Source organism: Lactuca sativa, chromosome 5, assembly GCF_002870075.4.
Source record: "Lactuca sativa cultivar Salinas chromosome 5, Lsat_Salinas_v11, whole genome shotgun sequence".
Lineage (NCBI taxonomy): Eukaryota > Viridiplantae > Streptophyta > Magnoliopsida > Asterales > Asteraceae > Lactuca > Lactuca sativa.
Window position 1 is genome coordinate 288099371 of NC_056627.2, and position 19439 is coordinate 288118809.

General features: G+C 30.7%; 1 protein-coding gene across 2 annotated transcripts; it reads left to right on the top strand.

Moving 5' to 3' along the window:
- The first annotated feature begins 9593 nt into the window (after positions 1-9593).
- LOC111910283 (uncharacterized) lies at positions 9594-12649 on the top strand. 2 transcript variants are annotated; one of them, XR_006183148.2, is made up of 5 exons: positions 9594-9824; positions 10581-10711; positions 10816-11000; positions 11081-12131; positions 12410-12649. XR_006183148.2 is itself a non-coding variant. In XM_042895394.2 (4 exons), exons 2-4 carry the CDS (start codon positions 10647-10649, stop codon positions 12043-12045), a joined length of 1215 nt encoding a protein of 404 aa, XP_042751328.1. In that variant the 5' UTR covers positions 9594-9824; positions 10581-10646; the 3' UTR covers positions 12046-12224. The 2 variants fall into 2 exon arrangements, 1 of the variants encoding a protein (XP_042751328.1); XM_042895394.2 differs by lacking the exon at positions 12410-12649 and having other exon boundaries at positions 11081-12224.
- Positions 12650-19439: the final 6790 nt, after the last annotated feature.

Sequence of the window (19439 nt, forward strand, 5' to 3'; positions counted from 1 at the left end):
ATGTTCCATCCAATATGGAAACATTTTCGTATCTTCCATTACTATACTTCCAACTACTCACAAGCGACCAATCCTCGTCGAACTTTGGATTGTCCTTTGATAGTTGTTTAATTATTTTAGTCAAAACCGATTCTAGTCCTTTTTCCCTCTAAATGTGCTAGACATTTGTAAAAATTTTAGAATGGTCAAACATTAAAGCATTTGCGATCCTATACCCGAAGCGTATGGGATACGACGCATAATGTTTTATTTGCTATGTTCTCAAAATTCGAATTGTGAAGAGGAATGCCGTAATCATAATCTAAATTTTAAGAACACACTATGTACCTTTGACTAAATTTATTAACATTACTCAACCTAAGCCTTTAGATTTGAAATGAAGCATAATATTCTCTCCCTTAATTATAACAAAACAACTTTATAACCCTTACTACTTTGCAAGGTATAACTCTTGTTTTCTATAATTAATATTGCCAACTTGCAATACGTGCCTTAATAATCATACAATCATAACATTTATGCTCCCACTATCATGATGATTACTATAAAACATAACACTTATGCTCCTACTAGCTTCGACATGTATTCTTAAACATCTTAACTTCCAGAAAGACAATACCTATTGAATTTCTTAAGTCCATGTTTCTAATACTTAGTGCTTTGATAATCTTTTATCAAGGCTTCTTGAACTTATACACCTTTGCCTTCGATAGTTCATATGTGTGTCTAAACACTTAAGACTAATTGTCAAACTTCACAATTCAAATTATGGAAAGGGATACCGTAACCATAATTGAATTCGAGAATACAATTTTACAATCACTATCTTCTTAAAATCTTTCTTAGTGAAAGCATTTCCTCACAATCATTTTCATGAAGGAGGAAATCTTATTACACTTAGATTTTAAACGGTGTATGTGTTCCTATCCATGTGAATTTGTTAAAACTAAAGTTTACTACAAATTCAAACTCATATGGACCGAACTTTCTTAATCTTGATTTCTTGCCTTATGGTAGCACAACTGCCCACCATGTCTTCCAAGTAGTTAAGTAGCTCACCCTTTCCTATCAATGTACCTTTCATTGATTAAGGTGCTTTGCCTTTTATGCGTTCAAAATGAGAACTCATAGAACTCTCATGCGTAATTAACTCGATTGGATTGGCATAGAGCCAAAATAATGTCATCACGATAGGTTGTAAACCTTAACTCGTGTGCTAGTGATGATCGATAAGGTTTATCTGATTTGTTCTTGAAACCTTTCAATACCATTAAGACTCCCACTGACTCCTTGACATATAAGATTCTCTTGTCAATAACCATTTCTTGACAAACAAATATTCAAGAGTTAGTGTAGCTTTTATCAAAACACTTCATAAATTGGTCCTAGTTGGTCTTTGTCTTATCCAAGACATCACAACTTACTACATTTAATGAATGTTATAAACCTTCTTAATACTTTTTCACTCAGTGTCACAATCTTATCTTTAAGACTTGTTTTGGAACGAAGTATGATTGACTTTTTGATTTAACCATTTCTTCAATTCTTGATTCCTCTTCTTAAACATACAATTGTACTTAGAGGATCAATTTAAATATGGTTCTTAATCATTAAGACCTATCATAAAGCATAAAAGGTACTCTCCCTTCTTCTTGGAATGGAGAACTTTTATCTTTCTGCCTACTTGATTCTTGTTATTCGTTCTACTATTGATTTAAACTTTTTCAATCAATTCAGAATTACACTTAATCTTATAAGTATAATCATATTTACTAAACCTTTAGTAAATCATGACGAATATCTTGTTACTCTTATGGTGGACTTTGATCAACACACAACTTTGTGTACTCGATCTCCTAGTCCTTCACTTGACACTTTGTCAATGAATTAGTCTAATTTCCAAATACGAAATTTCTCATTTATTGTGCATCCACGTTGCATGATTCCAAGTTTCTGTCCAATTGAAACTTGGGCGATGAGAAACTCTCCCTATTTGGTAAATTCTCGACTTTTCCATAAACACCATAAATGAGAATCATATCCATTTGTTGTAGAAATATGCAAACACCAATTTTCATAACGATTTCATTGCAAGGAAATAAATAAATAAATAAGTCAAACGAAAATTTATTTTATTTATAAAAGCAGCGGAAAACATTTGTCCTTACAATGCAAAATCCATTGAAAACTATGTATTTCAAAAGAAAATTTCTAACAACTCTATCATAACTATCTAAGCTCAAAATCTAATCTTCAAGTCCATGCGATCAAGATCCATTCCTTGTGATTAGATTCATCTTGCTCTTTCACCAAGCTTCCTTTCTTTTCACCGATCCTGCAAAACATTCAAATGCAATCTTATCACATTATGTATTAACAATCAATGAATAGGAACTTAATGGAGTTAGATAGTGGATTTTACCTGAAGCGCAGCCATACTTTTTGACTCTCCCATCTTCTGGACTCTTCAGGCTCTTTGGGCAGACTTGTATCCAACACCCTTTCTTTTGGCAGCAAACACAGGTCGGTTCTCCTAGAACGTCCTCGGAAGCATGGTTGGTTGACTTTCCCAACAAATACGCTCCATTGCTTCGCCAAATCATTTCTGATTCAGCAGCAATGAGCATGTAAGTTACGTCAATGAGGTTGTCGTCATGATCCATCATATAATACTTTCTTTTGAACTCATTATATGATTTAGGAAGTGACTGCAAAACCTAATTCACAGCCAACTCATCTGGGAATGACACACCCAACATTATCAACCTATCAATGTGTGATTTCATTCCTAGAACGTGGGCACACACGGGTCTACCATCTTCATGTTTCATTTCCAATAGGGCTTTAGTGATATTGAACCTTTCAATTCTTCGATCTTGTGGGTTAGGGAGAACAATAGGAGGAGGAGGAGGAGGAAGTGAAGCATGATTTCTCGTTCCTCTATTGAATCGTGGAATATCATCTTCATGTGGAATGCTTGTTCCACGGAATTTGGGAAGACCATAGTTGTCGAACTTTGACATCTACAAAACGGGAGAAAAAACAAATTCAAGTTAGTTGATAGATTGAGTCCTTAGTAAATCATCCAAATAAAATACTAAGGCTAGGACCCAACACAATATTCTACAACTCGGGAGAGGGATGCCGTAACCCTAATTGCAGAATATTTGAAGGTAAGTGAATGACGATTCACTAATTTCCACCACGAAAAACAAAAAGGAAATTTAAGTTTTAAATCTATGAAAACTCCTAGATCCTTTGAGATTCATTGAACTTTCAATAGCATGTTTAAATCTCGATATGCACCTCTTGTTTGTGACTGGGATGCCGAGGATCACAAAGCGGGTGTGAATAACCATGCAAACTTACATGGTGCCCTCACATGTTACAGTCACCTATTCGATGTGCCGGTAAACCACACACGCTCCACCGAACTATGACAAACATTGATTCACCCTTTGCTACCTTTGCTTAGAACCAATTAGTGTGCCGGTAAACCACACACGCTCCACTAACGTCTTCGCAAGGGCACAAAGTGTAATTTCATGGAATTGCATCAATTCACTTTTGCCTAAGTAACTAAGATTGGGAATTTTATGAAAACATTTAGTTACTTTTATACTTCATTATACTTATAATGGAAGGTTTTGTCCCATCCTACCCATTCGGCTAACGACCCTCCACTAGTCAAGAGTGCGGTGGGTAAGAGTGGATACCCATTCAATCGCCATTTTATAAGCAATTTCCTTAAACACCCCTTATAGACCAGCTTCGTGAATGAGGCCTACTAACGGTAAGAATGACATTTACTCATATATATATATATATATATATATATATATATATATATATATATATATATATATATATATATATATATATATGTTAGACTTTTAATGTTATACATAGTATAGGGTGTATTTTATACTTTCAAAATACTAGGTGGTCTAATTTAACAATTATACTTTTAATTCAATTAAATTGTAAACCTAAACTTTTATGGATTTATTAAACCTCTTTTAATCATACACCTTAATTAATTAATAAAACCACAAGGGTGTGATTTGAACTTTTTCAAAACTATACTAGAGTTTTAGAATTTAACATTCCTAATTAAACTTTTAATCAACTTTTAAATTCCAAAACTTGAGGGAAAGTTTTGAAACATTTCAAGACATTAGGGTTTAGAATATACATCAAATTAAACCATTTAATCAAATTTAAATTCCAAAACTTGAGGGCAAGTTTTGAAACCTTTTTCAAAACATTAGGGTTTCAACTATTTAAATTTCAAAACAACAAAACTTTTGGGTTCAAATTTAAACTATAAAACCTAAAGGGCAAAATATGAAACCTTTCATAACAACAAAGATCAAATAACAAATAATTCAAATTAACATTTAATCACATAATTATCCATATTTGATTTATTTAATGATTTCTTGCAAAACAATTTATCAGTTTACTCAAAATAATTAATCAATTATCACATAAGGAAACAATTATCTTATTAATTGATAAATATCTTCAATTAGATCAAAATTATAGTCAAATATATCATATAATCGGATTAATATTGATCTAACATGATAAGGTAACTATCCATAAGCAAAAACAACAAGAAATCCTGGATATACCTCTGTCTGACACACCGACTCGCCGAGTCACCCTCTGGAACTCGCCGAGTAGGGCTGACTCGCCGAGTCCAAGAGTGACTCGCCGAGTCAGGTCGAACAATGAGGCCAAAACACATTTTTTAGTTACATCAAGCATCAATACAACAGAAACCAATCAAGGCTCTGATACCACTGATGTGTTTTGGTCATAAGACATCCTATGTGCTCATACAAACCCTAATGCTTGGATCTAGGTTTCTCTATTGTACATGCTTTGAATCCAAGACTATAAACCCTAATTCTAGCATATGGAAATCGATATTAACATATAAATAGGTTTAAGATATTACCTTGATTGTTATGTATCAATAACAATCCCAATTCCTCCTTGAATTGACTTTGGAAGGCTTAGAGTCATAAGTGTCACTCCTCTAATGACTTACAAACACCATAAGCAAGTGGAGAAGGTATAAAGAGAGAGGAGAGAGGTAGGAATTCGTCCTTAGATGCTCTAGGGATCAAGTGTCGAAATCCTGAGGCCTTAGGGGTCTTTATATAGGGTTGGGATTAGGGTTTCAGTCCTTATCCTTATCTAGTTACTTGCCCATCAAGCAACCATAAGATAAGCCTTGAAAACCCCTATCTCTTGGACCTTGGACGATTCTAAGGATATCCTTATCCTTGAATTCGTCCATCCTTTAACAAGGATAACCATTGCCCTATTTTGCAACTATCACATAATTACAATTCAGCCCCTCTAGTTTAATTAATTACATTTGATCACAAAATTAATTCTTAATTAATTATTGACCAATATTAATTAAACAAATATGATTTCTCCTTTAATATATTATTCTTATAACATATTAATAAATCATAATAACCTCTCTCTCTTTATTTATTTCTCCAATCAAGTTGCTTTGGTGAAGGCAACCCAAAAGGACCATGCACCATCGGGTCAAGTACATACCAAAATAGTTATGGACTTAGACACTAATCCAACAGAAATCTCTTGGGCCGAACACCGTCGGTTTAATGAAGCAAAACAGAAAGGGAAAAATCACTTTTCAAGGAAAGTATCCCTTTGTGAAGTTCGACTTGTTTGTCGATTAATGTGAGGCTTCTGAGTCTCATGTATCATTTGATCGCATGACCTCTGAATACGATATCATTTCTGAAGATGACATTATTCCGGTTTCTGATCACGAAGATGATGTAGATACACCTGCTGCCATTGTAGCTGAAGAGCATTATCTACATTCGGTACAAGTTGAGAGTGATTACATTGAGGGAACGACAGAGGATGCGACAGAGAACGAAGAAGATGATGGTGATTCTTTTTATAATTTGGATCTTACTGGTTTTGAAAAGGATGATATTTCCTTGAATTTTGGAGGCAATGAAAACCTTCTGTCAAATGAAGACCTCGATACGTTTTTTGACAATATCTATGATGTTGCTCATCCAACAACGGAGATAAGGGAGACAGAAGATGCTCTTGAAACAACGCCTCCTTCTTCTAATCAAATGGCTGACACTTCAACTCCTATGGAGACAACTTTAGGGATTCCTCCCTTTGAGGATGTCATTCATAATGTTGAGCCAACAGTAAGTGATTCATTAATGACTCAGACCTCCTCGCCTCCATTGAAGAGGAGAAGACACGATCCAAGACAAGGAGTTCTTGTTCCTGAATTGTCTCATGGCCTTCCGACTCAACCAATAACTACTTCTTTTGATGTTACTTCATCTATTCCATCCAATGAAGGTCTAAGTACTATTTTTGAGGTTGGTGGTTCTTTTGTTCCCCCAGAATCATCTCCTTCCAGACCTTATCATGAAGTTGTCTCTGAGAGACTTGCTTTACATCTGGCCCAAGGACAAAGCTCAGAGCCTTCCTCCCGAGCTAAAAGAATTTCTATTGAGGAAGGCCACTCTGGAGAAGATGACCCCACTATTTTTAGACTTCAAAAGGAGATCAGCGTGGTTAATTAGAAGAATATTGACCTTGATATCCGTGTGGACAATCTTGAAGCTGAAAAGGCCCAACTTAAAATCTGTGTTGCAGATCTTGAAGCGGATAAAACTCTGAAATCTCAACAAATTTCTGATATGCAAACACACATGGGAACATTGACTGCATTTTATTTTGATCTAAAGAAGAAGCCGACAGAGGAGTTTGGCGACAAATTCAAATCCAATGCCGATCAGTCATCTGTTCAAGATCCCTCGTTTAATCCGCCTACTGAAAGAGCATCTCGGGTCGTAGATCGATTTGAGACCGAACCAGTTCAAGCACCAAATGAAGTTGCTCTTAAATGTGCAAAACTTGCAGCATCTGACAAGAAAAAGCAATTAATGTTCAAGAAGAGCTCAGATCAAAATGCACCTGGAAATCAACCCAAAATCACCGTCACTGATCTTGAAAAGAAGAAATTTGGACACAGGTACGGTGATAGGACAAGAATTGTCTCGTGGGGATTTCATGACGAGCTAAACATGTGGTTAGTAAGACGCAAAAGCAAAAATGTGGAGTACTACAAAGACTTCCATGATTTCAGTTCCTGGACTAGGGTTGATCTTTCAGAACTAGCATGTACTCCATTCATAAATCCTTCTGGTGATCCAAAGGCAACTCATTTCAAGTTGTTCTTGGAGGATCAAGTAAAGAAGGGATTTTCTGGCATGAAGACTGCTGAGTCTTTTATTAAAAGCTTCCCTTAAGTACTGGATCCCAAGACAAATAAGCCTTTTCAGACTGTTATGTAGCCGCCAACCAATTAAGCCAGACAGATTCCGGTGCTGCAGAACTTCAGTGATGGATCTCTTGCTAAAATGCTTTACTGGGTCTATGATGAAACAACTGCGACTGCTATCATAAAATTCCAAGATGGTTGCTTTCACCTCTATGACAAAAGAGACCTACTTCAATTTGGAAAGTGGGATATTCATCAATTGTCTCTACATCAGATCAAGGTAGCTGAAGAGATTTTCGAGTCTTCTGCTAAGGAGTTCACATCAATGGTCGCCAAGATTATTGCAAAAGAGATGTGGCAAGGGGCAATTGGGGGGGGGGGGGGTGTCCGACGTGCTTATAATTGAAAAACACTGAGTCTCAGCTAGCCCCAAACCAGGGGGGAGATTGAAGGGTCCATTTAATGGTTTGGGCTAGGCTATTTAATGTATAGGTCTTATTGAGTCTTTTGCATGTAATTGATGTGTTGTTGGTGAGTTTACGGCCAGAGATAATTTACGGCCGTAAACCTGTTTATGGCCAGTCCATCTCTCCTATATATAAGGAGTATCTGAGTGTGTTAGTGGTTGTTGATGGTTCACTATTGTTTACGGTCTTTAGTATGTGTCCAAGTTGTACTAACATTTTTTTGATATAAACGTGTGCAAGCTTTGGTTTAATCTTCTTCTTCTCAATTCTTATCTTGTTTGATTGTTAGATTGTTAGATTGCTTGATCACTGGTTAAGATACTGTCTCCAGGGACTTATAAGGATCAATAGCAATGTTGTAAAAACACACATTGACGTCACCATCAGAAGTAAAAAAAAAAAAAGATCTGAGTGCTGCTCCAATTAGTTTCAACACGATCGATAACAAACACCCCTCGACCTTCATTTAATTACAAAATACGCCATGAATTTTATTGTTCCAACCTTGGTCATATGTTATCAGCTTTTGAGTCCTAACTGAGCCCGTGGAAATTAGGGTATATAGTGGTGAATATGGCAGTGTTCTCACAGATGCTTATCGGAGAAGAACAGGGTATATGGTGGTACGGTTGATGGTTGAAGACAGTAGCAAAGTGGTGGTAGGGTGTAGGCAGTGGTGGTGCGATGGGATACAATGAAAGAGATGCTCATGTAGCTTTCATTTGGAAAAGAAATGAAAAATTACGTACATACCCTCCACTTCACTAAAAGTTAGGCCCTTTTTGTGGCTAAAATTTCTTTTCAAATATTCTCAAAATAAGAACTGTTCTCCTTGGAACATACTTATATTATATATATATATATATATATATATATATATATATATATATATATATATATATATATATATATATATATATTAAATATCATCCTACTTTTTATTATTACAAATCCTCCTATCCAATTAAATGGTGATATGTGTGAAATTTAATGCTTATTTAATGAAATTTAATAATATTTTAGCATATTAATATGACATATGTTATCATTTAAACAAGTAGAAGGAGGATTGATAAAAATAAATAATAAGAGGATATTCAGTGGGTGTTTGGAATAACTTTTCAAAATAACTTATTAGTTTTTTAGGTTTTCAAAAAGTTAATAAAGTAAAAAAGTTTTGTGTATTTAAAAAAAGTTTTTAAAATAGCTTTTTTGATAGGAAAAAATAAAGTTTTCAAAAAAATATAAAATCATATATTTTTAGCTTTTTAGTCATTTTACTCCTAAAAATCAGCTTTTCTTATCCAAACATTTTTTTTAAATCCGATTTTCCTAAAAGCCATAAGTTAATAAACATTTTTCTTAAAAATCAGTTTTGCGATAAAAAAACTAACTCAGACACACCCTTAATTTCTCATTCATATATATATATATATATATATATATATATATATATATATATATATATATATATATATATATATATATATATATATATATATATATATATATATATATATATATATATTAAAATTGGATGACAAGAGAAAATATGGAGTATATATAAAAACCTACCAACTAAGAGGATAAAATTAATTTTTCCTACATTAAAATTGGACATTACTACACGTCACCTGTTCATGTCGTTAACCTTTTACGCATCACATGTTTAGCGACGGCCTAATCCGTTTATGCCCTTCACGATGGCGACGATACAAACCACATTAATACTCTCTCTCTTCTCTCTTTTAACATTTTATGGCCACACTCTTCTCTCTCTCTCTCTCTCTCTCTCTCTCTCTCTCTCTCTCTCCTCTCTCTCTCTCTCTCTCTCTCTCTCTCTCTCTCTCTCTCTCTCTCTAAACCTAAATAGCCAAGGGTTTGTCTCACTACAAGATCAACGCAATTTCCAAATACCATCCACGAAATTCAAAACTTTTTGAGCTAAATTTTCGTCACGAGTTCAGGAGTTTCGATGGGTTTTCGATCTTGGTTGATTCTTCAAAAACCCAACCGACAAGTTCATCCAAAATCATCTACATGAGGTAGGTTTTGAATACTTCATATTTTTCATCCAGATTCACTGCGTGTATGTCTTGGTTCTTGTTTGTTATGGTGTATTTGAGCTTTACTTTTCTATCAATTCAATCATGAATCTTTACTTTATTTATGTGTTTATGTTGTTTGACTATGTGTATAAACTTTTGCTTTTAGGGTTCCATTTGGTTTCGACAGTCGAATTTATGCCAAAGTTAGATTTTTATTGCTCCCTTTACTCATATGAGCAATGAAATCTTAACTTTTGTAATTCCTTAGACTATTTCTATAAATATATGCATATGATTATGTGGTTTGTGATGCGAAAGTTGTATTTATTTTGTATCTCACTTAGTGATGTTGCAATAAATTTGTTTCATAATTTAGATAGAAACTTACTTTTGGCAGATATTTCTGTTCCTTAGATACGACAATCACGTTTTTTCTTTCCACTTCATGTGTTGTCCGAGTTTGTGATTTTATGTAGGGTAACATTGAAAAAACTTGTTTAATTAAGTGAACGATTATTTCCCTTATATTTAATATGATTTCGATTATGCTCTTGGGCTTTTTTGAAATCATACTTGCTAAAATTTCTTAACTTGTGACATAATGTAAAACTTTTGCAAGTATAGTAAATACTATAACCATATGCAACTCATTGTTTTTCTTAGAAGCTTTAAAAATTGAACTCGTGGAAATTATCGTCAATTATATATATGACTGATATCTTGTTTTAATTAATTTATCTTTATTCTTGCTAGGTTCTTCCACGTTTGTAGCGACTGTTGTGTTGTAGCTGTTAAATATTAATTATCTACTCACTTTCAATGGAGATCGGTCTCAACAAACAAGAAAATACCAAAACAAGTGAATTTATGAGCTTTTCTATTCGGTATGTACATGTGATTTTCCATTAAAATTTAAAAATGAAATGGTTAATTTGATCTTGTTCTCATATATGCATTTTATCTTCAACCGATCATGTTTAATTATCAGTGAGTATGTTGCTGAAATTCGCAAAAAAGATCGGAAGAAATGTTGGCCTTTTGGATCACTGGGTGATCCTGAAAAGTATGATGTTTTTGCTTCATATCAATCGGTAGATTCTACATTCTTGTGTAGTCCCAGTGATCATATTGATGGTTCACATGATAAACCAGAACATAAAGAAGCTTCAAATTGTAAGTCTTAAATTCGATTCTACTTACTTTCTATGTTATTTGATGCTAATATGCAATCTTTGTCTTTGCTCTTTTGAAAGCATCTATCAAAAAAACTCTCACTGGAAAAGAAGATCGATCTCAAACTAAAGATATGATTGAATCTCTAGGAGCGAATGATATTAATATATGCAAACGAGTCAACAATGGATACCCAGATTCAAAATCTTGCAAGGTGATTTACAAGGAGCAAAACCAACCTGAAAATAGTGCGAATGGAAGTGGATATAACGATAAATCTGGAAGAATTCAGCCACGAAGGAAACATCAGAAGCTTTGTTTGTTGTCTGATATATTAAGGAATCTTGACAAAGTTAACACTAGAAACACTACAGAATCTAAAGATGAGAAATATGAGGATGTTGCGTTTTCCAGAAAACAAAAGGGTGTTCAAATTACCACAATCTCAAACAACAAGATGACGACATATGGTGTTGAAGAGATGAGATTTGGAAAAGAAGAAAAGTCAAAGTGTGGATCAAAAGACTCGCATGAAAATGATTCGAGGAAAACTAGGATTGATGACATGGATTTTCAGGTCATGGAAAAGCGTAGAAAAGTTAGACCACTGGAGGAAAATGGTATCCAATCTACAGTAACACCAAACGAAGATTCTGAAATGGAGGCTGTGATGCTATTGGCTACGCATTTTAATGAAGAGAATCCTTCAAATCCAACAGATGATGCAAAAAGAGCTCAAATGGTTCAATCGACCATGGAAATGGAGTCACTAGCAGGAGAAGCAAGCAAACATATGACTACTTATTCACCAATATTAACCTCAAATGTTGGGAATCGAGCTAAATTTCGGCATGATCAAGGGTTTGCAATGGGGACGACTTGTGCTTGTGTCCATAAAAAGATCCGAGTGAGTTTAGGGACAGAGAATAGGAGCTCAACAGCTGCCAGTTTTCAAAACAATTTGACTCTTGTGTGCTCGATTAATAGGAATCCAGCTGATTTCAGCATACCTAATGCTCAAAATGTGTTTATGAGAGGAGGTTGAAGTTTAAGCAGCGTTTTTGTGGTCTTAAAAGTTACGCTCGTTGTCGTATTAGAAGAATAATCATCACAGCTTTGAAGTTGTTCCAAGTAATATATAAGATTGTTGTATTACATATATCATATATACATATATACATGAGATTAGTTATATTTCACAAATATTATGGTCTAATTAGTTTATTTTTTAAGTCTATTGGAATTTAGTATTTGACGAGACTACAAAAATAGCTAACCATAAATTATAAACTAGTTTTTTGACAAGTTATCTTAGATAACTTAGTGATAAACTCACTAAAATCTTACTAAATTAGTTTAAGCTTATAAGCCAAAATCTGACCAAATTATTGTATTCCATGCGTGTGTAGATACAGGTTGCACATATGGAGAATCTATTGGGCTTTTTGGATCAGATGGACCGGGTAGGTCTTTGACTGGGCTATAGTGTCATCAGTTTGGACCGGTGAATTTGTGGTATTTGAGCTATAACATCATCATATTCTTTTTTTTAAACCGTTATACTCGTTCGGGGTTTTTGGATAGGTTTTTATTTGTATTTTCTTAATATTGTATTTTGAGTTTATTTATTTATTTATTTATTTTAATCATGCTCTTGTAACATATTCTTGAACATTTACAATATATATAGAGAGAAGTAAGTTCAACTAAAAAAATAAATAGTGTGAAAATGTAAAAACACTATTTTTATGTTATTACTAGGCGAATGCCCGCGCGTTGCGCGGAAACACCTATATAGTTGAAATCTTTACAAATATATGTTTTTTTTAAATATAACAATAACGTTGTTGTTAAATTTGATATAATAATTCGTATACTTAATTGATAATATATTGATTATTTTGAATTATATGATAATATATACATCTATTATAACTGCATCATTTCAACTGTTTGAATGACTTCTACCCGCGAGTTACTCATGAATAAAATTAAATATAATATATGGTTTAATGTTATTTATAATTGTTGTTATTGTTAATTAATTTTTTAAAATTTATTTGTTTAACGTGTTAATTTCTATCATTATAACTATTTAAAATATCAAACATTATTTTTTGATTTTAAAGGTAACAATATAATATTTTATATAGAGTTATATTTAACTATTGTTATTGTAAGTTATTTTAAGCTACGTATTTGAAAACTTTTAACGATTATACAAATATTTTTAAGAAATATTTTAGTTGAATTGAGATTATAATTCGGATTTTGCATTTAGCACTACTATTTATCACTTTTAACTATTCACAAAATATTCATTGGGTTTTTTAAGTGGAACTGAAATTTATATTTAAGTTGATACTGTAATGTTATATTTAAACTAACAATTTAAGTATTTTGTCCAAACTGTTCAAAAGTTGTAGCTTTAAGTTGATAATGGTTTACATACAACATCTTAATCTAATAAATTAAATATAATCTGTTAAAAGTTAAAGACATAACTTTATAAGTAGAAGTAAAGATGTTATTTTAATATTGAAATTTAGTTTATTTATGATTACACTTTAGATTTGATATTTATTTAACCTTATTAACCAACTTATAATCGTTATTAGAAAGACACTACAATTTATCACTTTTTACTATTTACAAAATATTATTTGGGTTATTTAAGTTAAACTAAAATTTATATTTAAGTTGATCATTTAATGTTATATTTAAATTTATAATGTAAGTATTTTATACAAACAGTTCAAAAGTTGTAGCTTTAAAATGATAATGATTTACACCCAACAATATATTAAAACTAATAAATTAAGTATAATATGTTAAAAGTTAAAAAAACATAACTTTATTAGTAGAAGTAAATATATTCTTTTAATATTGAAATTTAGTTTGTATATGATTACACTTTATGTATGATATTTATTTAATCTTATTAACCAACTTATAACCATTATTAAGAAGAAATTGAAAAGTCTTGGGAGTTTCAAATGAATGTAATGAAAGGGAAAATGCATGAGAGTTTCAAATGAATGTGATGAAAGGAAAAATGCTAACTTTATAAGATACTAGATGAATTCTCGCGCGTTGTGTGGCGCAGGTTAAAATATATTGTTAGAATATAGTTTTCAGACACCTTTTAGTTAATTCGATTCATCAATTTAGGTTCTTTTATTATTATTATATTTAATATTTTCCTTTTAACTATGTTAAAATATATATATATTGATTTTTTTAAAACATTATTTGATATTTTACTTTAGGTTTTAAATTTTACACTAAATTTTTAAGCTTATTTGATATATTAATGTAGGTTATTTATTTAACTATATATTGAAGTTAACAAATTAACTATATCATATTAATAAGTCACAAATTCTTCCATTTATGATAATGCTTACAACTAAAAGCATATTTAAGTTAATAAATTAAGTATATTGTATGGAAATATGAAAAGTTGGGAGTTTCAAATGAATGTGGTGAAAGAAAAAATATTTTCTTTATAATATAGTATGATGATTTGATGATTATAGTTTTAATTTTTAAGTCATTGTGATATATACAATTATTTGATAATTTTATAAACCGTTTAAAATTGTGTAAATTATATATCAAATGTATGATAATCTATATATAACGGGTAACAAAATGTATGAACAAAAATATGAACTACAACTTTTAGTAACATAAAAATACAAAAACATCTATTATAACATTTGTATTAAAAAGATATATATACAACGAATAATAAAAAATATGAAAAATAAACACTATAACTTTTAATAACATAAAAACACTAAAACATTTATTATAACATTTATATTAACTTTTCATATTTAAATCACAAATCTCTTCAAATACATTAATGTTTTTAATGAGCAAAACTTTACAACCTTATAAAAGAAAGGAAAATAAAAAGTTATTAATGATTATTAATTAATAATCATAAGTTAAAAACTCTTGAGTTGTAACTAATAAATATACATAAATTAGAAAACTCTTGAGTTGTAATGTGAGTTTCAAATTAATACAATACTTGGAAATGTGTATTTATTATTATTATTATTATTATTATTATTATTATTATTATTATTATTATTATTATTATTATATTATATTCTTCACTAAATATGCATTTAAATCAAAAGAAAAAACTAACATTCGTCTATTTTGCTCAAAAAAAAAACTATATCCGTTTTCTGAATCTTCTGTCTTTATTGAACACCATTCAACTATAGAAATTTCATGACAATTCTTCACTAACCTGCTATCAAAATATTTTTCTTGAAAAAGAAGAATGAGAAATATATTCCAAGCAAAACATTGATGTTTGGAGAGTCACATTCAAGATTGAGTAATACATATAAATTGCATATAAAGGTCAAATGAGAAATTGAATATAAAGAAAGAATAGAAAAGCTTCATTTGCTTTGGTTGAAAGAAAAAATCATATTACAATTACCATCGATGCGACATAACTCATTTCTTCAAATCGTCATATTTGGATCGTGAATGCTTCAACTATATGAAAACTTTTAAATCATAATATCTTCAACCAAATGACGACTTTTGTAAGAAAAATGTACTAATATAACTACATATATAATGAAGGTGAAAGGGTGTGGGGGTTTGAAATGCATGAGGTGTTGAACTTATAGAGTGTGTGATTTTCTTGGAATGAGATTATGTGTGATTAATTACTTTGAAGGTGAAAGGGTGTGGGGGTTGCAAATGCATGAGGGGTTGGAAAAATTTTATGGAGGTTTCAAATGCATGAGATTCAAAAAAAAATGCTAGCTTTATAAGTATGAATGACTAGGCAAATCCTCGCGCGTTGCGCAAGAAAAGAATTATATAGTTAAAATAATAACTTTTACCAAATTATTATTTAATATTTCTACATTGAAACAAAATGTTAGTAGTAAAGCAAACATATAGTTACCATATTAGTTTTATTAAACATTATAGTTTAATTTTTAAGTCATTGTGATATATACAACTATCAGATAATTTTATAAATCGTTTAAAATTATGTAAATTATATATCAAATGAATGATAATATAACAGGTAACAAAACGTATAAACAAAAATATAAACTGCAACTTTTAAAAACATAAAAATAGAAAAACATCTATTATATCATTTGTATTAAAAAAGATACATATACAACGAATAATAATAAATATGAAAAATAAACACTATAACGTTTAATAACATAAAAACACTAAAACATCTATTATAACATTTATATTAAGTCTTCATATTTAAATCACAAATTTCTTCAAATACATTAATGTTTTTAATGAGCAAAACCTTACAACCTTATAAAAGAAAGGAAAATAAAAAGTTATTAGTGATTACTAATTAATAATCACAAGTTATAAACTCTTGAGTGGTAACTAATAAATATACATAAATTAGAAAACTCTTGAGTTGTAGTGTGAGTTTCAAATGAATGTGGTACTTAAAAATGTGTATTTATTATTATTATTATTATTATTATTATTATTATTATTATTATTATTATTATTATTATTATTATATTCGTCTAAATAATTGGTTTTGATGCATCATTTTAATCCCTTCAATTATTAAACATATAGATATTTAATTATAAATTTATAACATACATAGGTGTATATACATGTTAAAGAAATCACATATAATATATATATTTTCGTAAATGTCATATGTAATTCTTATCGTAGTAATATGGATAAATTACTTTCATATAAAGAACATACCATGATAAGTCTATCATAATTACATATCAAATGTTAAAAATTATGTTAACTTTTAAATATTGTCTTTTAAATATGTTGTGTAGGATAACCCAACAAAAAAATAATAGAAAATAAAGATAATCAGAATAGAAAACTACAATCAAATAAATAAGAGCATTGGGTGGTTGAATAAATAAATAAAGATGTTACCTAAACATACATTTAAATCAAAAGAAAAAACTAATATTCATCAACTTTGCTCAAACAAAAAAAAACTATATCCGTTTTCTGAATCTTTTTTCTTCATTTAACACCATTCAACCATAGAAACTTGATGACAATTCTTCACTAACCTGCAATCAAAATGTTTTTCTTGAAAAAGAAGAATCAGAAAGATATTCCAAGTAAAACATTGATGTTTGGAGAGTCACATTCAAGATTGAGTAATACATACAAATCACATATAACGATTAAATGAGAAATTGAATATAAAGAAAGAATAGAAAAGCTTTTTTTGTTTTGGTTGAAAGATATTCCAAGCAAAACATTGATGTTATGACATCATTCTTACATGTAAGATTTTATATAACACAAAAGACACAAAAAATTGACTTTTTTATAGTAAACTTTTCACTAAATGCTAATTAAACATAATATAAGTTATAAAACTTTTGAGTGTTAAATCATAATTAAGAAAACTTTTGAGTTGCATTAGTTAAAAAATGAGGTTTCAAATGAATGTGGTTTGAGGAAGTTAAAAAATAGGGGTTTCAAATACATGAGATTCAAGAAAAATTTGCTAGCTTTATAAGTATGTATGATATAGATCAAATAATTCTCATCCTAACAAAAAAAGAAAAAAAATAAAATAAAAATTTCTTAGATCCAAAACTTGTAGCCGTTTCGAAAGGCCCAATTCGTAATCAGAAAATCGAACAAAGACTAAGCATGGATAAAAATCACAACCCAAAACCTTTATCGAGTTCCAGATCTATTTTGAAAAACTAATATTAAAATTCGCATCAAGTAAGTATGGTAACAAAATTTTCATTGATTTTCAGTTCACTAGACGAATTCCCGCGCATTGCGCGTCGCGGGTTAAAAATAGATTGTTAAAATATTAAAAAATATATGTTTAAAATGGTTATTTATTGACATTAAGTTTGACATAATATTTTTAAACTAAAATTATATATATATATATATATATATATATATATATATATATATATATATATATATATATATATACATGGTTGTAGAACTCGCTACTCGGTACCTACTCGGTCGACTACCGAGTAGCGAGTACTCGGGGAGTACTCGGATTCGGTAATTCATATAGAAATATTTTTAGGGAAATTATATATTTCAAAATCATAAGTTAAAACCATAAGTTGAATGAAATATATAACAAAATTAGATACATGTGAATACACAAAAACTAAAAAAACACACATAGGTCCCATTTCATGAATAATTATTGAAAATTTAAGATATATATGTAGTAATAATCACATATGTGTGTGTGTTAAATAATAAATCATTAAGTATACTATACATATTAATCATCGAGTTGGCCGAGTTTTACAACTGTATTCGTTTCAACAAGGGGCCGATCGGGGAGTACTCGGATTTTGTAACTCGCCTCGGTAAGGGGCCGAGTAGCGAGTACTCGGCCAACTCGGCGAGTTTTACAACATTGTATGTATATATATATATATATATATATATATATATATATATAAGACAAAACTACACAAATGGTCCCTGTGGTATGTCAAAAATTGTCACTTTGGTCCAAAAAAATTTGGACTAGCACCAGAGGTCCAAACTTTTTATTTTTTTGCGAGTTTGGTCCAATTTACTATTAACTTTTTCATAATGATGATTTTGCCCTTACTTTTTTCTTTTTCATTTTTTTATTATTTAAAGATTTTTTCAGATTAAAAGAAAAAAGAAAATTTTCCTTCTATATTTACTTTATATAATTTTTATAACAGAAAAATAAAAAAGAAAAAAGAAAATCTCTCTCTCTCTCTCTCTCTCTCGTTGGTTGAAAATAGATTAATGGGAGGAACCCCAATCAAAGAAGCTCAAGAAAAAGATGCATCTTCTCAGTTGGAATTTTACCATAATGCTTCTGCCTCAAATCTAACTTCATCTGTGAAATCCATCTTCATGATCTGTGCATCGATTGTGTCAACTGTGCCCGCCAGAAGTAGCTCGTGTAGAATCCAACCCGCTAGAAGTAGCACGGTGCCTTTTTCGGTGGCCTTCATCTCCGCTTTGGTCATCTACGGGGTTGTAAAGATCAAAGGGGATCACATAAATCAAAAGAGGGGTTTGGGGTTTGCTTATCGACACTGAAGGGAAATTGCTTCCTCTTAGGTGACCGGAGACTCCATCTCTGATGGCAGGTTTCATGAGAGAGAGAGAGAGAGAGAGAGAGAGAATTTTTATTTTCTTTTTTTTATGTTACAAAAATTATATAAATTAAATAGAAAAGGAAAACTCTTTTTTTTCTTTTTTCTTTTAATCTGAAAAAATCTTTAAATAATAAATAAAAAAAATAAGGGCAAAATCGTCATTATGAAAAAGTTAATAGTTAATTGGACCAAACTCATAAAAAAAATGAAAAGTTTGGACATCTGTTGCTAGTCCAAACCTTTTTGGACCAAAGTGGCGATCTTTGACAAACCACAGGGATCA

Coding starts and splice junctions, on each gene's coding strand:
- LOC111910283 (XM_042895394.2), top strand. CDS start 10,647: ATGGAGATCGGTCTCAACAAACAAGAAAATACCAAAACAAGTGAATTT. Junction 10,712..10,815: donor TTTATGAGCTTTTCTATTCG/GTATGTACATGT, acceptor TTTAATTATCAG/TGAGTATGTTGCTGAAATTC. Junction 11,001..11,080: donor ACATAAAGAAGCTTCAAATT/GTAAGTCTTAAA, acceptor CTCTTTTGAAAG/CATCTATCAAAAAAACTCTC.